General features: G+C 41.1%; 1 protein-coding gene across 5 annotated transcripts in view; it reads left to right on the forward strand.

Moving 5' to 3' along the window:
• Positions 1–1,677: 1,677 nt before the first annotated feature.
• The window catches only part of LOC125885958 (sialoadhesin-like), a 29,321-nt gene continuing 3,355 nt past the window's right edge, over positions 1,678–27,643 (forward strand). The window contains exons 1-10 of one of the 5 annotated variants that reach the window (XM_049571830.1): positions 1,678–1,736; positions 1,829–1,910; positions 4,703–5,014; positions 20,187–20,420; positions 22,397–22,501; positions 23,557–23,727; positions 24,065–24,406; positions 26,452–26,709; positions 26,822–26,915; positions 27,328–27,382. In XM_049571830.1, coding sequence (XP_049427787.1) covers positions 1,856–1,910; positions 4,703–5,014; positions 20,187–20,420; positions 22,397–22,501; positions 23,557–23,727; positions 24,065–24,406; positions 26,452–26,709; positions 26,822–26,915; positions 27,328–27,382 — 1,626 coding nt within the window. In that variant the 5' untranslated portion in view covers positions 1,678–1,736; positions 1,829–1,855. Of the gene's footprint in view, positions 1,737–1,828; positions 1,911–4,702; positions 5,015–5,091; positions 5,326–5,622; positions 5,728–10,071; positions 10,315–11,008; positions 11,351–11,498; positions 11,757–11,847; positions 11,948–12,034; positions 12,763–20,186; positions 20,421–22,396; positions 22,502–23,556; positions 23,728–24,064; positions 24,407–26,451; positions 26,710–26,821; positions 26,916–27,327; positions 27,383–27,643 lie in introns of those variants that run through there. The other 4 variants (XM_049571831.1, XM_049571833.1, XM_049571834.1 and 1 more) reach the window with 4 other exon arrangements.

Genomic DNA, 27,643 nt, shown 5'->3' on the forward strand with positions numbered 1-27,643 from the left:
CTTTGCCATTGTATTCAGCCTGCTAAAAAACAGATGAAACCCCCATCGGCCTGTAATGCTTGCAAGGATGCAGGACGCAGAGCAGTTAGGTCCACAGATGAAACTGCACGTCTCCAGATGGGGAATGTAGAATACATCAAATGGCAACGGTCTACAGCACAGAAACGCTAAGGTTTTCCTCCAATTTTAAGTTCATCTGAATGCAACGGGATTCATAACTGCACTGCAGTGCCACGTCAAAGTAAAAACAAAACTATGTCAACATATATTATATATAGGCTACAGTGTGAACAGAAAGAGGACTGAGGCCCCATCAGAGCTGAAGCTGACCAGAAAGAGAACTGAGTTCTCTTTGAAATGTACTGATGATGTGGACACAAGAAGAACTGAGTCTCTTTTTTGTTGGTTCACATTTTGGTCCACTTTAAGAGGACTGAGTTTGGTTTGTTTAAAGAGAACCATATGTCAAACACCCTTAGTACCTCCAAGTCTGAGGCCATGGTTCTCAGCCAGAAAACTGTGGATTGCCCCTCTGGGTAGGGAGAGATACTGCCCCAAGTGAAGGAGTTCAAGTATATCGGAGTCTTGTGAGATGGGCATGCAATTTGGCGTGGCATCAGCAGTGTTGCAGGCATTGTGGTGGACTGTTTACCGGTCTCAACCTTGGAGATAACGTGAGGTAGGTGAGGAGCTCAGGCCTCCAGAGGGAGCTCGGACTACAGCTGCTGCTCCTTCACATCGAAAGAGGACAGTTGAGGTGGTCCAGGCATCTGATCAGGATGCCTCCTGGGAACATTTTGAGAGAGGTTTTACGGGCAAGTCCAACTGGTAGGAGACCATGAGGGAGTCCCAGAACATGCTTGAGGGATTAAATGTCTCCTCTGTTCATGGTTCCTGGGGTATTACAGGAGAAAATTTCAGAGCTTGTCATAGTTAAGTTCTTTTAAATTATCTTATCTTGTATCTTACTTGTTTATGTGTGGCAGTAATTAAATGTTCATGTTCGGTAATTGTGTCATGTTCACATTCCACATTCAGATATCATCATTCATAGTCCTTAGAGCCAGTAAGTCTTGTGTTGAATACGTGACATGTTGACACCATTTGCATGCAGCTTTAGAAACCTAAAGATGTATTTTGCTGATATGCATATTCATATAAACAGCTCCAACAGTTGTCAAGAAATCAAATACACTTAAGGGTCAAGCAAAGTACTAGGAAATTAAGTAACGGGATGTTTTCTAAGAATAATAGTGTGTTAGAAGAGATAATTGTGGAGTCACGTTGATGATTTACAGTAAGTCAGTAACCTTTTCAATTGTTTGCTCGAATTTTATTATAAAGTGCATTCAATAGTGTTTTAATCTATATCAGATTTTGAAATCATGCTCTTGAGCATCATTACTTTTTAGTGCTTATTTGGTTGGATTTGTTTATATTGTTTAATTCTTTAGCTCCTGGAGAATCTGCTTTCTAATGAAATGAAGAGCAGTTACACAACGTGAAAATGTCGCAAAGCGCTATATAAGATTAAGAGTAAAGAGATAACTGTATGAGCTGTCTGTAGATAAAATCCAGAGGGTTCCGTGTAAAAATAAATCTATTTTCATCAGTCAGCAATTTAAAGAGGAAGGGAGTGAAATTTGGTTGTGACACTGCGTGTTGTTCGTCCACCTCCTGTACACTGACTAGCACTCCATTCTGTCTCCTTCAGCCTTAACATTGTAAAGAGACTGGTGAGTTATACATTTATACATTTTTTCATACTTTTGGGGGATTTGCATTGTGAAAACATCGATACAAAAGCTGTTATTCAATTTCTTTCTAGATTCTAAGTTTAGAGACTGCACCAGCCATGATGTTGCTAGGAGCTGGATGTTTATTTGCATATTTCATCGTGTACATCTCAGGTATGAATGACTGCTTATTTCTCTTTATACCATTTTAAATTGTTAACATCATACTCTATGTACAATAAGTGTGACATGATTCTTCACACAAGAGGTTGACTCATCAAGACAAGTACTACTGGACTAATATTACATTGGATCAGTAGAAATTTTGACTACATGATGATGCTAGATGAAAAGTTAAGTGATGGTTAAAGTGTAAATTCATGAAACGTAGGACCCTGCATCTTTGGGGCTTGGCTGATTCTAGAGTCTTAGAGACTCCCAGTGGCACAGACGTGCGACTACATCGCAGTAGTACCCCTTTAACTGTAAGCTGTAGGTGTTCAGTTGTGGGAAAAAAGTGTGTGTCAAGTAAAGGTTTAGTGATCTGCCATAATAGTTATAGAAAAGCAGTACAGAAAAACTGCGTGTCAGCTCTCAAGGTAGTCACACAAATGCTTTGCAATATATTGTTATTATCCTCCTGAGCCCTGAGCTTTTGTTTGGTTGGCACTTTTAACTTCTGGTAGCTATCTGGGATAAGTAGGACCTGATAAGTATGAAAAAGAGGAAGTACTGTCCTTGAACAATAAGTAGTTTTGGGGAAAAATGTCCTCATAAGACAGGGATTATTTTTAATAGTCACAAATGTGGACAGCTGTGGCTCAGAGGGAGAGTGGGTTGTCCACCAATCATAAGACTTCTCCAGTCCACATGTCGAAGCATGGGCAAGATACTGAACCCTTAATTGCCCCTGATGGCTGTTTCATCGGTGAGTGAGTGTGTGTGAATGACTACTGAGAAGCAAGTGGCACCATGTATCCTGTGTGTGTGAATGGGTGAATTTGATATGTAGTGTAAAAGTGATTTGAGAGGTCAGAGGTCTAAAAAAGTGCTATACAAGTTCAGTCAGTTTTACCATCAAATGTGTAATCAATATAAAACCGGTTATTTTGATGTCTGAACATTGTTGTGCAAAAACAAAATTGCAAACAATGCAACAGTTGTTAAGGTTTTGTAATTCTATGGCTTAGGGGTCACTGTTCAAGTTTAAAACTGTTCAAAACTGTTCCTTTCAATGCCTGAACATGGCAAACAATGCAACGTATCTAAAAGCCTTGTGATGTGTTTATTTTCTAGGTCTGTATGAATTTTCCTTGCTCCATACTAAGCTAGGAAAGTAGTTTTTGTCTGTGGGAACAACACATTCTCACTCCGACCTCGTCACATATTGACGTTTGGTCATAGACTTTCCACGTCCAGACACGACGTGAAAGGTACCCTGGGTGTGTTGGTTGTTGACGTCCTCGGACACCATGTCAAGTTCTGCCTGTTACATGCATTGTCTTCTTTCAAAATACACTTAGGTTTTCACAGGAAATAAATGCACTACGTCCGTACACCACTGCGAATTGACGTTTTTTTTCCCTTCAACAACAAATACACATGGTTGGGTTTAGGCAACAAAAGCACGTGGTTGGGTTTAGGAAAAAAGACCAGGGTTTGGCTTTAAAATCTTCCGGGATGCAAACACCGCTCTCTCTCTGAGCGGTGAAAGTCGATGTTTGTTGGACCCATCCGTCACCCCTCCCACCCTCCCCACTCAGACTTTCACTGCCTTAACTTTCGCCCTTGTCCCGCAGTGTTTTTTCCTGATGGCGCCAGGTGCCGTTAAATTATAAAGGCAACCGGCTGCGTATCATGCAGATGTTAAAGGATGCCTTTTTTTGTTGGTTTCTGACGCTGCAAGTCACCGCCTAAGCACCGGATTTCAACAACTTTGGAATGAGACAGCGCTCGTAAACAGTCTGTCACAACTAACTGGCCTGTGTGAATAATACAATAATAAAGTCCCAATGTTCTCAAGAAAGTAACACCTAGTAAACAGCATCTTAGCTCATGCAAATGTCATTAAGCATTAAGTTTTGACCATAAAATTTCATCAGGTTTTGACCACTTTTGTGTCAGGATCAGCTATAGCCTGACTTGGCAGAGATGGCTGCCATTTTGTTTACACATGGATTAGTGTTTTGTGAGTTTGCTACCACTACATGTCTCAAAAAAATCTCCACAAGTGAGGACAACAGGTATCCTGGAAATCCAGACTCAAATCTAGAAAGATTTTGAGTCTGGCCCTCACTGATACACCCTTCGTACCCAAGGGGCAGCACTAACTGAGGCATATTAAATGCCGCCGCACGCAATTGGATAGCACGATAGTCAATCAGAGCAAAAAACAAGGTGACGTATTCATTGCAGTTAGCCCCATTGGTTTGCCAACCAGTGGGGCTAACTGATATATTATGCTTTTGCCGTATCCCGTCGGCAAAACAGCAAAAACGTCCTAAACGAAGGCTTCTAGGGCAGTCTTCTGTTCCCCTCTCAAGGAAAAAGATAAGTGTAGTTGACTTAGCGTTTCTTCCAAAGCTAAATTGAATGGACGCGGTCCTTCGGCAGCTGCCATCGTGGCTGTTTACTTTTCGACTCCAACGGCGTGGTGCTGTTGACATCATGTTATGCCGCCCAGAGCCCGCCTCTGTCAGACAGACTGATCTGACTGGTCCAATGGCGATTCACCAGGCTCTGCTCGTCAGGGCCAAATTGGAATTTGCTAGGGGCGGGGCATCTGGATTTCCAGGTTAGACAACAGGTCTAAGTTAAGCAAAATGAGGTATAAGTTGCAGCAAACCCAAAATGTAAGGTCTTCGTATGAGGATGCAAGGAGGTTAAAAAAGTAATTAGTATTGACATAAATGATTTGAAAAGTATAAATCCATCCAGATGTTTGCTAATGAAATCTTCTGTTGAAGGGGTTCAAGGGCGAGCAAACAGGATCTGTGCTTTAAAAGGTTCATCGGTGGATCTGCCCTGCTCAGCTGAACATCCCACTTCAACCATGACATGGCACACTGTACACTGGAATGAATCTTTGTTTAGGTCTCCATTCGTTCAGAATGACCTCTTAGATGGAAATCATACAAGGTACAACATGTCTGCGGAGAGTAACTTCACTCTAACAATCAGTGATCTGAGAGAGAGTGATGCAAAGTTTTACTGCTGTGGAAACATAACGGACAACCCAGGACGCTGCTGGATTTATAGAACAGAGCTCCGTGTGGCAGGTACAGTGAGTCAGTTATTTATCGCCTTAAGATCTACATCAGTATATTAATTCTTATTTTATACATCATCATCTCAGACCTGCAGGTGAAGGTGATTCCCACCACAGAGGGACAGACAGTAACACTGATATGCAGCACCAGCTGTCCTCTGACTGAAAACCCTGCAGCCTACATCTGGTACAAGAACAACGAGTTCCTCTATGAGGACTGGTCTCCCTGGTACCAAGAGCTGGTCAGCAGTGAGGAAGCAGTCACATACTCCTGTGCTATCAAAGGCTACGAGCATCTCAGAGCTCCTGAAGTCTCAGTGGGTGAGTGACAACGATTATATGATGAAACATCTGGATAAATATGTTCTTTGTAAGTTATAGCTGTCAGATGAATCATAAGGGACACATTATGGGTTTTTTGTAAGTTTTACTTACAGCACAAGTTATTGGCCTTTGTAAGCATTCCTCCTGTCCATACTGGCCATGAAGTGTGCTTTGCTGCACCTCTAACAACACCAAACAGTGATGCCGCAGTGTCTTGGAGCACACCTGTACATCTGTAAGGTGAAACAAGTTTTTCAGAGGGTGTTAAGTTTGTCTTTAATTATTTTTGTTCAGATTCTGTCACGCCAACCTGCTTTAATGTGACCTACGCTAAAGGGAGAACGTGTCCTCCCAGTCAGACGTCAGCAGATGAGCCGTGCTCCATCACATATCCAACAGGTTAGGTTTACCCACACAAACATATCTCCCGCCCTCACAACCTTCAAAACAGTAACGATGCCCTCAGATTTTGAGCTTTCTGCTGTTTCGTCCATTTTAGGAGAGAAAAACCAACACCATCTCTTCTTCTGAACAGCAATTTGCATAAGGGCTTGCACTGAACAAATGTTTGCTGTTGGGGCAAATGTTTCATTATAGTCTATGGCCTCTGTCTGGTTGTAACTCTTAGCAACATACCTAGCTTTGAAAACATTTCCTTTTTCAGTGTTTTCCTTTATGGCATAGACCAGTTTTCCCCCACTGCATTCCTACCCTCAGGTAATGTAGTCAGTTCAAATGTTTCTTTTTCTTTAAGTGAGTCCATCTCTTCCTTCATGGCTTGTTGCCATGCTGGTGCTTCTGGCGACATCTGGGCTTCCCTACAGGTTTGGGGGACTCCGCACACTGCCCTGTAACAATAATCAACACTAGCATGGGTTACATCTTTATCTTTTAAGTCTGGTATGTAACCTTCTAGGTGTTTCAGGGCTTTTCTTTCTCTTCTTAGGTAGCGTGGGTTTTGGTCATGACTAGGTTCTGAACCTAAGCTGTTTTTGTTTTCATCCTGAACTACTTCCTCGTCTGTAGTTTCATCATTTTGTCCATTTTCATTCTTGTCTGTATGTATCATCATCATTTCTGTTTAAGATCTGATTCTCTATGCTATCTTCTTTCTGTAGCAAGTCAGAGTCATTTTCTGACTTTCAGTCTCTGAAGCTATGGGTTTCTGGTTCATATTCATCAGTTTGGGTTTGTTGATCAACACTGTTCATTTTGATGAATTTTACCAGTCTGTGTTTTGACTAAGGTCGTAAGGTGCACTGTCTGCAAGGAACTTCTTTATGGCCAATGTTGCTTCACTCTTATTTTTAAGGAAGTAAACAGCCACTGCCCCTGAAAAATCATCTATGAATGAGATGGCATATTTGTGCCCATCTTGACCAGTTGGCTTTACTGGACCTGACTTTTGGTCTCTGAAACTATGGGTGTCTGGTTCATGTTCATCAGTTTGGGTTTGTTGATCAACACTGTTCATTTTGATGAATTTTACCAGTCTGTGTTTTGACACCTTTCTTGTATGAGGTTGTAAACCAGATAGGCTGGACTATTCTTACTGTACCCCACACATATTCCCTTTTTACATCTGGGATCAAGTTTCTTGTGATCATGATTGTATCTGATCCAAAAACCCACATTTCTGATAGGTTTGGCTTTCTTCCTCCGTTAGCATAAAGTATGGGGTGTTTTTAGTTCTCTCATTGTAACACCTGTTAGGGATATGGGCTGCACTTTGAACAGCATAAGGCCCCAATGCTTTTGGTAACCCCTTTTCTATTAACATGCACCTCCCCATTTCACTCCACTGTCTTTCAGCTGTACCGTTTTGATGAGGAGAGTAAGGGGATGACGTCTCGTGCCTTATACCTTTATCTCTTAACAGTGCCTGAAAAGCCTTGCTTGTGTACTCTGTACCGTTATCTCATCTGATACACTTGACACTACCACAAGGTGCACTATCTGCATCGAACTTCTTTGTGGCCAATGTTGCATCACTCTTACAAGGAACTTCTTTGTGGCCAATGTTGCATCACTCTTATTTTTAAGGAAGTAAACAGCCACTGCCCCTGAAAAATCATCTGTGAATGAGATGGCATATTTGTGCCCATCTTGACCAGTCGGCTTTATTGGACCTGCTGAGTCAGTAGCTATGTTTCCATCCAAAAGTGATTCGGATCATTGGGAAATGCGCATTAAAAGAAATATGAATCCTGTGTGTTTCCATTAAATGTACAGACTTCGGTGAAAACTACGAACTTGCGCGAATTTTCCGCAGAACCGGAAACAAAACACGTCTCGCATTCTTCTTCTTCTAAGTTTTCTGGCGGTTGGCAACCAGCTTTTAAATGCATTACCGCCTTCCCGACCCGGAGTGTGGATATCACCATGGAGAGAGGTGCGCTACGTCAAACTTAATTTGAACATAACTGTTTCCATCCCCCGTTTTGCGAATCAACATTTTTTCGAATCAACCAAAACCCGGCTAAAGCGAGCGTATTTTAGTTTGAGTGAATCAGGGGATTTTAATTCGAATTTTGGCGTTTCCATCATAATTTTCCGATGCAATACTTCTAGATGCGCATCTAAACAGGCTGATGGAAACATAGCTAGTATGTACTAACTCTAGGGGCGCACAAGCTTTTGCATCAGCCTTCCTACTTCTACTGTTGGTGAATTTTCCCTCTGTGCAAACATTACAGTCTACCTTAGTTTCACCTGTGATTTTCATGCCTACTACTATCAGGTAGTTTCAACACATCATCAATGTTACAATGTCCCAGTATTACATGCCATGTTTTGACATCACACGTTAAATTCACTTTGTCCTTGGACATTATGTTATTGACTGAGTAATCAACCCATTTTTCATTGTTATTTACGGTTTCAATGTAGCATAGTCTTTCCAGCTCCTTGATGTGGAAAACAGTCCCATCTTTGGTTGTCAGTTCATTCTTCCCTTTCCGGAAAATCACTTTGGCTCCATCAGCTGTTACTGCCTCTACTGAGAGGATGCTCTGAGGATACAATGGTATAAACAGGGCCCTCTTCAGTGTTACCATGACGTTTCTCCCCTTTTGGTCCCATAGCATCACCTCTGCGTCTCCTCGCTTGAGAGCCACGTTGTTCTCCCTGGTGCAATCCACAAGCTCCATAAAGTGTTGTTGTGGATTGAAAGTCTTGTCAAATCTTGTAAACTTACTTTTCTCTGTTATCATGTGAGATGTTGCTCCACAGTCCACCATCAGTCCATTTCCCTTAATGTTGTCTGGGAGAAACTCTTGACTAATCTTGAATACAAAGGTTTGTTCTTCGTCACGTCCTTCTTGTTTCTCTGCTGATTGTTTTACGTCATCTTTGTGCAGCGTTTTCCTCCTGCATGTGTCATCGCTGTGTGTTGAGCTTTTGTGGTAGCTGCACCATTTCGCGGATTCTTTTTGACGTCTGTCTCGTGCAAAATGACCGCAGTATCCACATCCATAACATGTCACGGATGACACGTTCACTTTCATTACATTGTCTGACTTTATCTTTGTGTCCAAACATCCAAAAACACATAATTGAAACCACAAAATATCTCCATACTGCTCGTCCGTAGTGATCCAAGTGTCCTGAAGCCCCAACATAAAAAGTTGAGCGCGGTGCACAGAGAGGCAGTTAGAGCTACAGGCTACAATGAGGCTAAAAACAGATTTCAAATGACGTTTTTCCAAACAACTTTTTATGTCGGGGCTTCGGGACACTTGGATCACTACGGACGAGCAGTATGGAGATATTTTGTGGTTTCAATTATGTGTTTTTGGACGTTTAAATCTGGGACGCCGTCAGCCTGTATTAGGTGGAGTTGTGTTGCTACCCACTCACCCCTTGGATCTCCACAAGGGATGTGAGGACTCTAAAACTTCACCAGAGCCTCCCTCGGCATGAGGGTGAGTAGATAATGGCTGAATTTTCATTTTTGGGTACAGTATGCCTTTAATCTCTGCGCCGACGTTATCAGTGGCGAGGATCGTGTCTTTCAAGCCTAATATTCTCATGTGGCCGAGGAACTTTACCTCTCAAAGTTCGTATTTGTCTTCGTCTCCGTCGAAAACTAGTCTCTGCTGCCATCCTCCTGTACTGCACCTGGGCCCATAACCTGTGGAGCTTTCTGCTGCTCCGTCCATTTTAGGACGGGAAAAACCAACATCATCTCTTCTTTCGTTTCTTTATTCACATCCTTTTTCACATGGCCACTGCTGGAACTCACACATGGCAATATGACACCACACACAACAACAACAAAAACGCGCTAATCACTTTCATTGGCGCAAGAGGCTCATGTGACCTCCACCGAGCGCACAGCTTCACAATAAAAGTACAGAATAAGAACTTGTGAGAACACACAACCCAACACGGAGCACCTGCTGCAGCAAGCGAACACATCATCTGTAGTCGTTTTGATTTGACCAGCAGATTTCACTTCAAGCCGACTGACTGTAGAAACAGGTGACATGTTTTACGTTCTAAAACCAGCCGCTGGCAATTTGACCAGAGTTGCAGCTGATGCTATCAGCCAGCTTGAGTCAAGCTCATACAGGCCAGTTCACACTGCTGCAACTTTTCTCTGAAACAGTTTCATCTCGTTGCGATTTTTTTTTTCATTATTTCTTAAAGTTGCAACGATCAAATAAGTTGTGTATTTGATTAATTCATTTTCCTAATGTGACATTGGACAGTAACTATAGTGTATTTGTCATCTCTTCACAGAAGTACATGTTCAAAGGACTCCTTTAGATGAGGACTTTGTCAGACTGACCTGTACCCCCAGCTGTCCTCTGACTGACCCTCAGACCGCGTATAGGTGGTACTGGCAAAAACTTGGTTTAAGAAGACAGAGGACTAAACTTCTCTACAGGAACTTTGAGGGTCAACACTTTACAGTTCCCAGAGGAGGTGACAGTTTCTCCTGTGCTGTAAAAGGCCACGAGGATTTGCACAGTGCTCAAGTCTGTGAGTATGAAGCAGTTTTTGGTCTTTGTGTCAGTGCTTGAAAGGCAACAATAAGCATCACTTAAATAATCACCAGTGGTGACCCCAGACATTTTTCAGATGGGTGGCCAGATGGTGGCCACTGAAAATCTTAGGGTGGCACACCAAAACCGAAAGCTATAACTGAATTTCACGAATTCTATCATGAAGCCTATCCCAGTTGACATTGGGCAAGAGGCAGGGTACACCCCGGACAGGTCGCCAGACTATCACAGGGCTGACACATAGAGACAGACAACCATTCACACTCACATTCACACCTATGGACAATTTAGAGTCACCAATTACCCTGCATGTCTTTGGACTGTGGGAGGAAGCTGGAGTACCTGGAGAAAACCCACACTGACACGAGGAGAACATGCAAACTCCGCACAGAAAGGCTCCCCCAACCTGGGGTTTGAGCCCCCCACCCTGGGTTCGAACCAGGAACCCTCTTGCAATGAGGCAACAATGCTAACCACTGGGCATGGCCACCCCTTGGTGGTGCCACTGAACATCACCAGGGCAACCACAAAAACATCAATACCACTTTCTAATCAGGCAGCCTTTGGGTTTTTAAGCTTTAACTATTGTGTTTTTCAATGGAAGAAATGAGTGATTGCAGGTTTAAACACTTATTTAAAGTGATGAATTTGGTCTTTCATCTATATTTCAGGTGCTAAGGAAAAGTCCTGCTGGGATGTGAATTATGTCAGCAGGAGAATCTGCGCTCTGGAAGGCTCTTCAGTGAACATTGCAAGTAAATACTCGCATCAAGACAGCTGGCCACCAGAGTTTAAATTATGGTATAAAGTAAAGAGAAGTAGTGAAGAGAATGCTGAACATCTCACAGCCAGTTCAGATCGTCTGAGGTATCATGACAAAATGAACAAAAGCCACATCCTGAGAATTACAAATCTGAGGAAGAATGACTCGGCAGAATACATATTCTCACTCCAGCATAAAGGTGAAGAATGGAAACTGTCTGATTTCTCTGGAGTCACATTGGTTGTCACAGGTAATTCAAGAGAGCAACAGGACAGAAAGCTGGTTCAGACATGATGTAGAAATTAATACACCACATTGTACATACATGGCTACATTAGGTTACCCAATAGGCACAGTCAAGTTTAAAAGATAACTAACCATCTCTAACCATCTTCCAGGTCTGAAAGTGACGTTTACTCCTTCTGCAGTGGTGACAGAGGGCCAGAGAGTCACACTGACCTGCAGTACCAGCTGTCCTCTCACTGACAACACAAACTACATTTGGTTCCTCAACTGTCGACCTCTGACCCTGACAGAGACCCAAACCAAACACCTGGTGCTAGACCCAGTCAGCAGTCAGCATGCAGGAAACTACGCCTGTGGTATCAAAACCCAGAGAGACATCACATCCCCTGCAGAGACTCTCACTGTTCAAGGTAGGTATGCCTTTACATTTTAACTGAAAAGTTATTAGGAGCTTTGTTAGTATTCCAATCAGGAAGAAATGTATCATCCATCTTTCTCTAGGCCCAAAGATGGATGTTCCAATGGCAATAATTAATGCAGTCAGACTGACAGTTGCATTGCTGATCCCGATTCCTCTTCTTCTCTTCCACCTGTGGATGAGGTAAGAGACATCTTCTTAGAGACTTTGTTTTAACAGTAACTTGAAATGTCCCTCCGCGTCATCCTCTCCGTTTTAACGGCCCTGCAGACACGCTTGCAGTGTGAGAACATCTCAGTCATGGTCATGAGTCCTGCAGCACAGAGGGACCCAGCACACGCCAAGAAGACACTGTGTACTGTGTGGCTAAGCATCCACACAGGACGCTCCACAGAGTGTGCAGCAGCTGCCTGTCTTTATCATTTAGGTACAAGCTGGGCTGAGGTGATCTGAACAGTGCAAAGACACCTCTTAAATCAGATTGGGAGTGAATGATGGCTTTACATGAATTAGAATGTTAATGTGTGTCTGATGGATGTGAATGTAAGTCAGGGCTTTGGCTTTGTCAGCTTGTTGTGCAGTTGTTCTTTCCCAGAGTGGCAAAACAAATGAATGCAGCTTGATTTAAGGTTTGTTGTGTCGTTGTCATTTTAACAGCTGTTTTAATATTAGCTGGGATGTTTATGTAGTGAAGATGTATTTTGCAGCTGCAACAGATGGCCACATACAGTTGGGGAAGATAGGTATTTATCAGTCCTTTGTTAGGCTCCGCAGATGTAGCAGGAAATTACATAATTGGGTGTTAAAAAATAGGTGAATATAGAACTCTGGCATATGATGATTCAGTAACTTTTTCTACTGTCTGTTTATATTTGCTGTATCAGTTCATTATGAAATCCATTTAATAGCTTCTCTTAAGTTGTATAATCTCTTATGTTTTTCCAAATGTACACCAGATTTTAATTCATATTCTTGTCAAACATCTAATATGTAATCCTTTTTTTCCTCTTTTTGTATGTCATGTGATATTTTAATGTATATACTGTAACGCTTTCATTAAAAGCCTTGTTCCTATAAAACATCCAGTCCCTTTTACTATCCTGGTGTGGCTACACATTTTGACAAATAAATGCATGAGACCAATTAGATGCCAGGGCCATATTCGCAAAGCTGCTTCTGGTGATTAAATCCTTAAAAAATTCTAAGGCCCTGACACACCAAGCCGACTGTCAGCCGTCGACCAAAGTCAGGCCATCGGTGAGCGTCTGTCACCCTAGTTTTTGCGGTGTGTCCCACACCGTCAGCACTTCAGCGTCAGCAGCTTTTCGGCCAATTGAGCATGTTGAATCGGTGGCGGAGCTCGGCGGTGAGAGAGATCACTCTGATTGGCTGTTCAGGTTTTATTTCCTTGCCCCTGTAACGAGTGAATCTGCCTGTAGTGAAACCGGGGCTAACCGGTGCTTCCTCCTCAGGCTCCACTTCACTCAGCTGCCCCACAGACCCGCTGCTTCTTCCCACTTTAACCTGAATAACAAACTGGAGCTAGCTGGGAGCGACTAGCAGAGCGTTAGCCGCAACATGACCAGAGGGAAGCACAGCCAGTTAGCCTCCGCTAGTCTCTGAGCTAGCCCCGGCTCTCCGCTTGGATCCAACCGGAGCACCGAGCCCTGGTTTGTTATTCAGGTTAAAGTGAGAAGAAGCAGCGGGTTTATCGGACAGCTGAGTGAAGTGGAGCCTGCGGAGTAAACACCGGGATCGTCTGGATGTAATAGTCCGTGGAAGTGCTGCAGTGCTCGGCTGCACAGATAGGAAACCCCTCAGCTGACAGGATGTACTACCACGCTCTCACTCCGCTCTCTCTCACGCAGGCACACGTACGTTCTGTACGTGCCACTTGGCCGTGGGATGTAGTCCGTGTAGTGTGTTCAAATGCAACTGACACAGGGCAACGTGAGGTGACGACGCAACAGTTGGCTTTCGTCGCTGCTAGTTCTTTGATGTCGGTTTGGTGTGTCCACACCTTAAAGTTAAGACTAGATCCTTGTAAAGATAAAAGTTATTCACAAAGTGTCTTAGACCTTTAAAGAGCTTCTAAGATGAAAAGCTGTTAGGAGCAGAGGCTTAAAGCAACACTTACCTTTCTGGAAATTTTACGCTGTCGGTCTTCCCCACGTGGAGGCCTCCGACTGACATAACTGCTCGTGTAACATCAGCACCCAGTCGCTAATGGCTAACGTTACCCTACTGTAGCGTAGCCTCTGAAACATTAACGTTATCTTCCTTGTGCGTTTCCACTTACTAGTAACGTTAGCGCTACTATCTAACGTTAGCACTGTAACCTTATTCTAAAACTCATCAGTCATCACTGACTCCGGTTGAGTTTAAAGGGGCGTGTATGTGACATATGTATCACATCTGTCAAAACAATGCATCATACACCTATCAATGGGGTCAACCACACCTCCACACTAAGGTAAACGTTTCTGTCCCTTCCTTGCTCAGAGCTGCTCTGACAACTTTCAGTTTAACAGAAGTTCTTCGGATGTATAATGGCGGGTTGTTGGCTACCTCAAATTATGTGTCCATTCCTCAGTTACCATGTAAGTTATATATATTCCTTTAGTCCATAAGGGTCCTCAGATCATAAGAATCAAAAGGGTTTTTTATAAAAATTAATTCAAGTTGTGAGTAATGTTTTAACAGGATAAAGTGGTGTTGTGTCGATAAGCTGGGTGCTGTAATCCTCAAATGCTGTAACTTTCTCTCTCTCTTTAAAGGGGAACTAATGTTTTTTTCAACCTGGGCCCTATTTTCTCTCTCTATCTTCCTCTTTTGTCTAAATGAGTGATAGGATGTTCAATTTTTGACATTTCTCCAGTATGAAGCTCGGGCTGACCTGCCTGCAGCTCGTGAGTGCACGCTATATTGAATAATAGGTCACTCAGACAGCGTCAAACAACGTCAAAATACGTCCACTAAAAGTGCATTTTTTTCACACAGATAGGCTCGGATTGTTAGTATAATTATCCGACAACATAACGGAAAGGAGACATGAACGTCTGTGTTTACCTTTAGCTGGATTCGGACATGTTCCTCTGCCTGTTGCTGCTCCCTCTCTCTCCTCGTCAGCTCTTCAATTTCATGAGCTCTGTATTCGTGTCCGGTCATCAAATTCAAATGGCTCATCCAGATCCAGTTGGTAAAAATCGGGTAAAAATTCAGCCATGACTACTCCAAACAGAGTAACTCCTCACGTTTGTAAGGTCACTCCAGCAGTACCTTCCTGCAACAACTCAAATTTCAGAGCCAGACTTTCACTCTCTGAGTGAGTGTTCTGACTTGCCACAACAAACGTCAGAATTTTTACCCGATTTTGACCAACTGGATCTGGATGAGCCATTTGCCAGCTAAAGGTAAACACAGATGTTCATTTCTCCTTTCCGTTATGTTGTCGGATAATTATACTAACAATCCGAGCCTATCTGTGTGAAAAAAATGCACTTTTAGTGGACGTATTTGACGTTGTTTGACACTGTCTGAGTGCCCTATTATTTAAAATAGCGTGCGCTCACGGGCTGCGGGCTGCTAGCTTCGTACTAGCTAGCTTCGTACTGGACTAATGTCAAATATTGAACATCCTATCACTCATTTAGAGAAAAGTACATCGGAAAATAGGGCCCAGGTTGAAAAAAACATTAGTTCCCCTTTAATGCACTGTCTGTCAGAGGTAGATCAAATGAACAATTCATAACTGATATATTATCTGCAGCCTAATATTTATACAAGTGATATTCATACTAGTTTGAATAAACAATTTGATTGCATTTCCCATCTTTGCTGAGCAACAGTTTTGTGTAAAAGGAATTAAAGGCCTGTCCCAAATATAGGCCTGTTGATTTCAGTGATTTAAGCAAATAATAGCCCGGGCTATTAATTGAATTTTACGGTAATGTACATAATTGTTTATTAAATGGTATAATGTATGTGTTGGATCCCAGGGAGACGAGTTGATGCTAGGGCATTAGCTAATGGGGACCCGAATAAACATCATTATTCGTTGTGACTGATTTTGCTTTGACTTGCTTATAATGCTTACAAAATTGAAAATGTATCCAAAAAATGTTGCTCTTTGTGGTTATTTTCTCCATCACATATAATAACAAGACTCAGCTGTGTTGAATTCACATCAAGCACTAACAGGAGAACAAACAGATGGCTCCTGATGGAAATTTTCTGCTTCAAAAAGTCATTATATAGTTTATAAAGTCAGTTAGTTTATGTTTGTTCAAACCGACCACCGTTAACATTCGCTTCAGTGTTGTTATTCAATACTGCTGCATTAGGTAGAAAGTCGGAACATCAGAAATCATTATTAATGATAACGTGTGAAGTGATAAATATATGAGCTGCCTGCAGATAGAATCAAGAGTTTAATCACTTACAGAGGAAGGAAGTGAAGATAGGATGTCGGAGCTACATGCTGTGTGTGATCACCTTCTGCACACTGACCAACCATACATTCTGTCTTCTTCAGCCTTTACACAGCAAAAGACTGGTGAGTAATATTTATATATGAATTTGATTTGCATCAATGCATCGTTGCAAAGACATCTATAAATACTGTTATTAATTTCTTTTTCTGATTCCGAGTTTACAAAGACGACAGCAGCCATGCTTTGGGCCGAAGCTGGGTGTGTGCTGACATGTTTCATCCTATACATCTCAAGTATGAATGTGTGTTTATTCATCTTCATGCCATGCTAAACTTCTAGCATGATGCTCTATGTGCAGTGGGTTTAACATATGATTCTTAAAGGGCACTCCACCAATTTTATCCATGAGGCTGACTCATCACAAGGAGTACTGCTCAGCCTGTGAAAACGTTTGTATAATGTTCCCTGTGGTTCTGTGAGGTCCTATTTATGCACAAACATCAGCATACCAACATGCTCACCATGACAATGCTATGCTAATGCTAAAAGGGTGTAATGTTCACCAACAATTGCATTTGTTCAGCAAGTAGTCATAATCAGAGTACGGGACTAGTGGAAATTTTGATCAAATGATTGCACTAGCTGAAAAATTAAGGGATGATTTAAGGGTATGTTCAGTGTTTCATAACCTGCACCCGTTTGTCTCATGATTTTGTGTCAAGTGACCAACGCAGAGGAAGTAATCTGCAGCTCTGGAGCCACATGCAGCTCTTTAGCCCCTCCCCAGTGGCTCACTGTGGCTCTGAAAAAAATTAAATGGAAATGATTAAAGGTTATTTTAAGATTTGTATTATTGTTGTAGCCCTAAAGTGACTCTCACATTCTCCATTTGTAAAACAATTGTAGCCTATATACTGAACACAAAAATGAATTTAATGTTTTGTTAACTACAATGTGCATCACATGTCTACGACCTGGCGCCTCCTTCCTTTGAATTTTGATGAATCTAAATCGTGTTGTCTAGTCTCAAGTTTGCCCAGATATAGTGATTTCCAAATGAAGCTTCATGAACCACCAGTTGTATTTGCTGAACCCACTAGATGGCGCGCTTGGTATAATGAAAAAGGCTCAAGGGATGGTAATGCAGTTTGGTTTCAACTAGAAATGGCCAAATAACACTTCATGAACCATTTTCTTTATTGTTTGGGTCCACTCTGGCACTCTATGTTTAACAAAGGGTTGAAACCAAATTGCACTGCCATCCCTTGAGCCTTCTTTGTTACACCAAGAGCGCCATCTAGTGGGTTCAGCAAATACAACTGGTGGTTCATGAAGCTTCATGTGGACATCACAACCCAGATAGGCTTGCTATGGATACCAAATCAAAAAAAAAGGAAAAGTCTCGGAGGAAAATAGAGAGTTTACTTGTGCATGCTTTTATCGACCTTGTGCATATTCAAAGTACCAAATCATGATAGAATGTAGAGCTATAAAACATATTAACAAATGCTCATTTAGAGGAGATGGAGACAGATTTTTTGTTTTTGCTTTTTGGCCAAAAATGGCTCTTTTGATACGAAAGGTTGCCAACCCTTGGACCAAAAGAAACAACAGTTTTTAAAATTGGTTTTGTATTGAGTGAGACCACTATAGCTGGCAGCAGCAAGACAGACTGCATTGTAACCATGTGAGGCATGATAGTGCTGAAGACGTTTCACCTCTCATCCAAGAAGCTTCTTCAGTTCTACCTGACTGGTGGGGAGTCACAGGCTTAAAGTCCAGCTGCATATAATATAGCCCTTAGAATCACCTGTGGGAATGGTCGCATTATCAATTTACATCCACTGAAAGTGTTTGTTTCTGCCACTGAAAGGTTCATATTATTATTTTAGGTGTCTTAAAAGTTATGGAAAAGATCCCTACAGAGATGGTCCTTTTTGTTTAAGGAAATGACCACTTTAGAATGAAAATACAGACAGTACTTACTGACCCTCATGTCAACAAGAAGTCCAGTGTAGTTTTTTAATCCACAAAATTCGTTCGGGGTATCGGAGGATAACAGCTAGCTGGAATAACAGCTACACTTGAAGTGCATGGAACCCATATTTTGAAAATGTAATAAAACTCCACTAATGCATTTCAGAAACGCCAGAACGGCTTGTCCGTCATAATCCAAGTGCGCTGAAGCCACGGCATGTAACATTGACTTGAAAAGACATAACTCACTCCACTTTTATGGCATAATTTCTCACTGTGGTCAGTTAGCCTGCAACTTGTGAGACTCGAGACTCAAGAACGTCTCTGAACGTTCTTGAGTCTCGTGCGAGTTTCTATGTAAACACAGCACGCCTGCAGGCTAACTGACCACGGTGAGAAATTATGCTATAAAAGTGGAGTAAATTATGTCTTTTCAAGTCAATTTTGCATGCCACGGCTTCAGGGCACTTGGATTACGACGGACGAGCCGTTCTGACATTTTTGAAATGCATTAGCGGAGTTTTATTACATTTTCAAAATGATTTTGGACGTGGGTTCCATGCACTTCAAGTGTATGGAAAAATGCGGCTAGCTGTTATCCTCCGATACCCCGAACGAGTTTTGTGGATTAAAAAACTACACTGGACTTCTTGTCGGGATGAGGGTGAGTAAGTACTGTCTGTATTTTCATTCTAAAGTGGTCATTTCCTTTAAAGAGTAAAATCCTTTTTGTTTAACCAAAATCACCATCACCAAACACACCAGACTGCATCTAAATTAGCAGTAATTTTATCATCGTGAAACACACCTCAGTCAAAGTTGACAGAAACAAAATAAAACTAACAAAAAGCCGAGTTTATCTTTTCACTGTTCCAACAGTCACCAACTCTGGTTTGGTTGAAATAAACCCTGAATTCACCAGTTAGACGTGAGAATATGCTGGCTCTATACACACTTAAATTACTCTTTATGTCAATGGAGTCTGGTGAGATTGGTGATAGCAATTTTGAGGTAAACAAAAACAATCTGACACTTTAACAAAAACGTCTATCTCTGCAGGAATCCTTTCCATAACTAATCAGACACTTAGAATAACAATGAGCCTGTCCGTGGCAAAAACAAGCAACTTCTAGTGGACGTAAATTGACGGTGCAAACATGCCCCAAGTGATTACATTGCAGCCTGTTCTGTGGCTGCTGGCTGCACCTGTCTCACTCAATACTGGACCAGTTTCAAAAATTATTTTCTTGGACACAAAAACATGAGAAATAGGATCCAGGTTGAAAAATGTCAAACTTTCCCTTTAAAGTGATAACAATCAATGATATGTAGGATCCAGCCTTTTTGTGCTCGGCCAAATCTAGAAACTAAAGTCAGGGCATCTCTGATCTGAGATCTGATCTTTTTTAAAACTGTGTAATAATAATGTGGGTCAAATAAAATATTAATGATCGATGAGATTTATAAAAAAAAAAAAAAGCAGCACAGAAAAGTCATATATCAGCTCTCAGAGTAGTCACACAAATTGTTTGCTATATATTATTACTACAAAAAATGATTGGTATCAACATGTATGATTTCAGAAGTATCAATTTGTCCAGATGTTTGCTGATGAAATCTTGTGTTAAAGGGGCTCAAGGGCGAGCAAACAGCATCTGTGCCTTAAAAGGTACATCAGTGGATCTGCCCTGCTCAGCTGAACGTCCCACTTCAAGCATGACATGGTCCACTGTACACTGGGATGGCTCCAAGTATGTTCAGAATGAGCTCTCTGCAGATGGTGTAACGTACAACACGTCTGCAGGGAGTAACTTTACTCTAAAAATCAAAAATCTGACGGAGAGTGATGCAAAGGTTTACTGCTGCAAAGAAACTACCAGCAAACCAGAAAACTGCAACCAAAGTCCTGTTGAGCTCCATGTTGCAGGTACAGTGGTTGGCAATACTTTATTCATTTACTACTTTAACAATAATCAGTGCATGAGTTCTTATATTGTACATCATCATCTCAGACCTGCAGGTGAAGGTGATTCCCACCACAGAGGGACAGACAGTAACACTGATATGCAGCACCAGCTGTCCTCTGACTGAAAACCCTGCAGTCTACATCTGGTACAAGAACAGAGAGTTCCTCTATGAGGACTGGTCTCCCTGGTACCACCAGCTGGTCAGCAGTGAGGAAGCAGTCACATACTCCTGTGCTATCAAAGGCTACGAGCATCTCAGAGCTCCTGAAGTCTCAGTGGGTGAGTGACAACGATTACTATTTAGCTTATCATGTTACAAAATCTGCTGTCTGATTATAGAAGTTTATGAAAAACTGTCACCTTACTTAAGTTACAACTTTCAGATAAATCTTAAAGGACACAGTGTTATTTTTCTTTCAAGTTTATCTTAATACGACGCTCACATGCCATGTGTAGGCAGCACAAGTTATCGGTCTCTGTCATCATTCCTTCTGTTCATACTGGCCATCAAGTGTGCCTTGCTGCATCTATGTAAGACACTGATGTTACAGTGTGTTGAAGTCTGAGACAGTGGGCCCCTGGGCACAGGCATGGGCTCCACCATCTCTCCTAAATAGGAACAAGACACAGACTTTGTGGTGTTTTTGCATCTCTTTTTAGTCGTTATAAATCTTTGTGGGGGTTTTTTGTGTTTTTTTGTGGTCATTCTTGTATCCATGTGCTTTATTTGTGTCTTTTTGAGGAATTTTTTTGTTCATTTTGAGTCACTTTGCAATGATTTTCTGTCTCCTTATAGTTGTTTTGTGTCTCTTTGTGGTAGATTTGCCCATTTTTGTAGATAGTTTGTGTCTTTGCAGTTAATTTGCATCAGTTTGTGGTCTTTTTGTGTTTCTTTGTGGTAGTTTTGCCTATTGTTGGACATATTTTATGTTTCTTTGCAGTTTGTTTGCATCTCTTTGTGGTATTTTTGTGACTCTGTGGTAGTTTTATCCATTTCTGTAGATATTTTATGTCTCTTTGCAGTTCCTTTACATCTCTTTATGGTCATTATGAATCCGTGGTTTTGTGTTTCTTTGTGGTCGTTCTTGTCTCCTCGTGGTTGATTTGTGTCTTTTTGAGGAAATTTTATGTCTTTTTTTGGTCATTTTGAGTCACTTTGCAATGATTTTGTGTCTCCTTATGGTTGTCGTGTCTCTTTGTGCTAGTTTTGCCCATTCTTGTAGATATTTTATGTCTCTTTGCAGTTCCTTTACATCTCTTTATGGTGTTGTTGTCTCTCTTTGTAGTAGTGTTGCCCATTTTTGTGGTTTTGTGCTTCTTTGGGGTCATTCTGGTCTCCTTGTGGTTGATTTGTGTTATTTGGGGGAAATTTTATGTCTTTTTTTGATCATTTTGAGTCACCTTGCAATGGTTTTGTGGTAGTTTTGCCCAATTTTTTAGATATTTTATGTCTCTTTGCAGTTCCTTTGCATCTCTTTGTGGTGTTGTTCGTCTTTGTGATAGTTTCATTCATTTTCTGTTAATATTTTATGTCTCTTTACAGTTCTTTCATATCTCTTTGTGGTATTTTTGTATCTCTGTGGTAGTTTTATCCTTTTTTGTAGATATTTTATGTCTCTTTGCAGTTCCTTTACAACTCTTTGTGGTGTTTTTGTTTCTCTTTGTGGTAGTTTTGTCAATTTCTGTAGATATTTCATGTTTCTTTGCAGTTCCTTTACATCTCTTTGTGGTGGTTTTGTGTCTCTTTGTGGTAGATTTGCCCATTTTTGTAGATAATTTGTGTCTCTTTGCAGTTCCTTTGCATCTCTTTATGGTCGTTATGAATCCGTGGTTTTGTGTTTCTTTGTGGTCGTTCTTGTCTCCTCTTGGTTGATTTGTGTTATTTGGGGGAAATTTTATGTCTTTTTTTAATCATTTTGAGTCAGTTCCTTTGTGGGGTTTTTTTGTGTCTCTTCTTTTGTGTCTCTTCCTGGTCAGGATGTGTTAAGGTGAATGACATTTTCAAGTGAGTGTTAGGGGCCCCTCTGACACTTTGGGCCCTTGGGCCTGTGCCTAGTAGGCCCATTCAGTAATCTAACTATAACCCTACACATTTTGCCTTCATCTCTACAGCGGGTGAAAAGTTAAACCACTAGGGGTCAGCAAACACAAGATTTTAAGCATGTGAAGTTAATCTCACTGTAACCTTACAACGTTTTAGAAATACTGTGACCAATTTCACCACTGAAAATACCGAATGCTGTTTTTCTCCCCAGATTCTGTCACATCGACCTGCTTTAATGTGACTTATGCTAAAGGAAGAATGTGTTCTTACAAACACTCACCAGTGGATGAGCCCTGCACCATCACATATCCCAGAGGTGAAGTTTCCCCGCAACAGAAAATATTTATTGAATGAAGCATAATGTACTGCAGAGTGTTTAAAAAGTATATCATTCTGAATAGAGTGATGTGAGTAAAATCAATCACAATATGGATATAAATATTTTTTAATATGGCAAATGTGAACAAAGTCACATACATTTTAATTTAATTTCTAGTTTATTTTATTTTGGTCATTTTCCAAGTTATACAACTCAAATATAGATAAGAAAAAATAACAAATTAACAATAGTAAGTCATTAAATTGATTACTTTTGAAGCAGTGACATAACGACGCAAGTTTATGCTGACTGAAAAGGTGTTTTACACCGCCTTTTTACATGACTTGTTTTAAGATAAGATAAGATAAGATAAGATAAGATAAGATACACCTTTACTGATCCCACAATTGAGAAATTCCAGTGTTACAGCAGTCAAGGGTAAAGAGTCAAATTAAAGATTTCAATATTTAAAAAACTTAAAAAACAAGGCATGCAGAAAAAAGTACAAAAAATACAAGAAACAGCAATAAATAATAATAATAATAATAATAATAATAATAATGAGCAGTGGATAAAAAGTGAGTGGTTCCCTTTAGATGTATACAATGAAAATGAAAGGAACAAGCATAACAAAATATATGTGTTTTATACAGTATACTTTTTTTTTTTTTTTGCTTGTTCCTTTCATTTTTGCTTCATTATTGTTTGGGACATAATATACCCATAGGTCCCAAACAATAATGAATATGTACACACTGGTGTTCATAACATGGTTTTATATCTGATAATCATTTTATTTTGAAAGCAATGATCTGTGATCTACTGTTATCTATATGTGTCAGATCAAATGTTCAGTCACCAGTTTAGCTGGTATTTAAACTACATGTTGCTTAAAGTTATTCTTTTGGAAAACAGGAATTTGTTGGATAAAAACTTGATGTGATCATTTCATCACGGTACAATCCTACTTTAAGTCGATAAACAAAAATGTTGAGTTATCAACCAGCACAAGTTCTACACATTCTGTCAGTGCATATATCATTTTCAAACAGAAGTCCATGTTCAGAGGACACCTGCAGGGAGCCATGTCACACTGACCTGTCACACCAGCTGCCCTGTGACTGCCCGTCATACTGCCTATAAAGGCTACAAGAACAGACATGCTGTTGAAAGCTTCTCCTGTGCTGTAAAGGGCCACGAGGACCTGCGCTCTGCTGAAGTCTGTGAGTACGAACCAGCTCATGGTCTGTAACCAGTCCTCATATTGGGCCTCGTTGTCTGTGTGTGTGTGACCTACAGTTTTCACTGCTACTGTAACAGTGGGTATCACTCTCAAACACTATATATAAAGAAAGCATATGCATCCAAGTCTGCAGAGGTCTGGGGCGCATGTCACATGGCTTTACTTGTGTCAGGCTCAAGTCATGAATTTGAGGATTGCTTGGCTCACACTGACAGAAGACTAAACTTGAATTTACAGTTTGAAGCTGGTACATCTGAAACATTCATGCATAATAAAGTCAGTATCTTCAGCTACAGTAAAATTGTACTTTTTTTCAGGTGTTAAGGATAAGAACTGCTGGAGTGTGAATTATGACAGCAGGAGGATTTGTGCTCTGGAAGGTTCTTCAGTGAACATTACAAGTGAATACTCGTATCCTGACAACCAGCAGCCCAAGGCTAAATTGTGGTATAAAATAAAGAGAACGGGCAAGAAAGCTGCAGAGAGACTGACTGAGGCTGCAGGTCGTGTGGAGTATCATGAGAACAAAAAGAACCACCACATCCTGAGAATTAAAAACCTGAAGAGAAATGACTCAGCAGAATACATATTCAGACTCATAACAAATGAAGGAAGATGGAAACAGACAGGTCTCTCTGTAGTTACACTGATTGTCACAGGTAACTTAATGCATACAATACTGCATTCATACTTAAAGGTCCAATGTGGGATTTAAGGGGATATATTGGCAGACATGGAAAATAATATAACTGGTCCATACCCACTAAGTGCACAGTTGCCCACGTACAGTTTCACATGGTGTGTGTGTGTCAAATTTCTCCAGTCACCTTGAGGCGTCCTGTTCTGCATATCTACCAAGTTTAGTAAAAATCGATATGGCGGTTAGGACTAGATGAGAAATTAGCTCTCTAGTACCCCCATCTTGTTTGATGGGGTCAATAATGGAGGGGTCCCCTCAGATTATGTGTGGTCATATGCCTACAAAGTTGCGTGGTGATGGGTGAAACCCTTGAGATGTTATACACCTTTATGTGATGAGCCACGCCCTCCGCAATATTCATTGCCTTATAGAAGCTCAGTTTTAGTAAGTTTTCCAACTTTTGCCAAGAGGGAACTTTAGATATTGGTCCCTAGATTATGTTCACCAAGTTTCATGCAGATCGCTCAAACTTCCTAGGAAGAGATCGATTTGAAGTGTTTTTAAAAAAATTCAAAATGGCGGAAAATCTATATAACCGGAAGTTATGGGTTCTTGAGGCAGATTTGTTCCTCATGAGGAGAAGCATCTCTGTGCAAAGTTTCATGTCTCTACGACATACGGGGCATGAGATATGCCCATTCAAAGTTTGCAATTTCAATCAGTTGCTATAGCACCCCCCTTTGGCCAATTGATGTAATATTGCTTCATTCACATCCTCCCATGACCCTCTACCACTGTGCCAAATTTCACATGGATTGACCAAGTCAGTGAGGAGAAAAACGTGGAACACACACACACACAGAGTTTTTGTCATTATATAGCAAGATAAGTATGTTTTCTTTAGTGTATAATAACCTGAGAATAAGAATTGTTTGAGTTGCCTGGTTACACCACCATGTTTCTACAGTAGCCCAAAATGGACAAACCAAACACTGGCTCTAGAACAGGCCATAATGGTTTTTGTGTCAGCCACCATAGTTAGCAGCCCCTCTGTCAGACCACTGTTTTTTAAACGTGAACTGCTTTCTATAAAAACAGGCTTGATGGGAGAAACTTTGATCCATGCTTACCAGCATTTTGGAGATGGGAAATTGGTGATGCAGATGGTGAGGTGGAGGCCTGATATTAGAAATTCTTGAATATTTTTTTGGTGCACGCCATTTTTTGTTTTTCTCTGTACATGCAGTTTTTGTATGGATCCTACAAATTGTTTTAGCAACCCCAGGTGTCCAGCAGGAGACCTCGTCGGATAATTCAGCTCCCGACAAAAACCTCCTAAACAATGCAAGGTCGTTTTTTTGTTCCTTTAATGGTTAAGAGTATAATGTGTGTCATAATGTGTGTGCAGATTGCAACCAGCTAAAACTACTCCTGCTTAGAGTTCCTTCAGTGTTCATTGTTCAGGAGGTTTTTACCAGGAACCGAATTATCACCAGAGGTCTCTTCTTTTTCAAGACAAACAGACCCGGTAAGAACACTGAATAAAGCAGTTTCATGTAACAAATCAGTGTTTCTCCGACACTGTTTAGCATGTCAGAGATGGGCGGTTTGTCCACCACATGCTATTGTGTGCTCACCTTTTTCCTGTGATATCTTAAGATCCAGACATTCAGAAGGTTTTCAGCAGGAGCCAAATTATCCACAGAGGTCTCATCCTCTCTAAAACAAACAGACTCAATGATTTGAAGCAGTTTCCTATTAAAAAATGTCATCACAGAGGGGCTGCTTGCTGCAGATGGGCTTGTAAAAATCGTGAGCCAGTTTTTCGTTTGTCCAACCTGGGCTACTGTAGAAACATGGCGGTGCAGCATTGCGGACTTCATGAACGAAGACTTGCTCTCTATGTAGATATAAACGACTCTGAAACGACTATGAAAACACAACAATTCTTAAGACAATATACTTAATAAATTATGTTCCAGTTTTGCCAGTATATCCCCCTTTTTATGAATTTATCCAATATGCACACAAAAGTTTCCGACATGTGTCTTCTTCATCTTTCAGACCTGAAAGTGAAGTTCACTCCTTCTGCAGTGGTGACAGAAGGCCAGAGGATCACACTGACCTGCAGTACCAGCTGTCCTCTCACTGACAACACAAACTACATTTGGTTCCTCAACAGTCGACCTCTGACACTGACAGAGACCCAAACCAAACACCTGGTGCTAGACCCAGCCAGCAGTCAGCATGCAGGAAACTACTCCTGTGGTATCAAAACCCAGAGAGACATCACATCCCCTGAAGAGACTCTCACTGTTCAAGGTGGGGACGCCTTTACATTGTAAGTGAAAAGTTTGTAGACATTAGGAGCTTTGTTTTTACTCCAACCTGTGAGAACTGTCTCATCTCTGTCTCTGTCTCTGTCTCTCTGCAGCTCGAGGGAAGTCAGTGGCAATAATTAATACAGTACGACTGACGGTTGTGTTACTGATCCCAATTCCTCTGCTTCTCCTCCACCTGTGGGTGAGGTAAAAGACTGCTTTTAGCTTTACCTTTAATAAACAACATCTTCTTGGTGACTTTGTTTTTAACAGTAGTTATTTGAATTGTCTGACCAATAACATGGTGACAGGTGAGACAAAATCTGAGAGGTAAAAGTTTGTGTTTCCCTCTGTTTGGGGACTTACACTATAGGGACATGAATGATAGGGGCCGTCCTGTGTCTTCTTTTTAAATCAGTGGCAATAGTTAACATAGTAAGACTGAATGTTGTGTTACTGGCATTTCTCTTCTACCTGTGGATGAGGTAAATGACATCGACTAGAATTAGCTATTTTAATTTCTGTACTTTTACTTCCTATATTTGGTGCTTTCTCACTGAGTCATTGTGGCTTTGTTTCGAACATTAGTCATTTGCATAATCTGATCAATAACATCCAGGAAGAAGAAAATTCTGGCCGCCTTTGCTGAACCTGACACAATACAGACTGGACAGGTGAGTAGTGTGTATGTGTGTGAATGCTTTAACAGCTATCTTTGTAATATCCAAATTTGAGTTTTAGACCTCAAGAGTGAGCACATTTTTGGACAGTGAGGACATTTTGGCTGGTTCTTGCCTTCGATTAGATCTCCAAAGGCACGTGTAATTGTTCAGACCATAGACTGTATAAAAGAAGTAGACGTGTCCTCCAATCTGAAAAGTGAGGCTAACGATGGAGTGCCTAAACCTGCATTCCTTCTAATGACCAACAGGAGG

The sequence above is a fragment of the Epinephelus fuscoguttatus genome, linkage group LG3, assembly GCF_011397635.1.
Source record: "Epinephelus fuscoguttatus linkage group LG3, E.fuscoguttatus.final_Chr_v1".
In the NCBI taxonomy this organism is placed as follows: Eukaryota; Metazoa; Chordata; class Actinopteri; order Perciformes; family Serranidae; genus Epinephelus; species Epinephelus fuscoguttatus.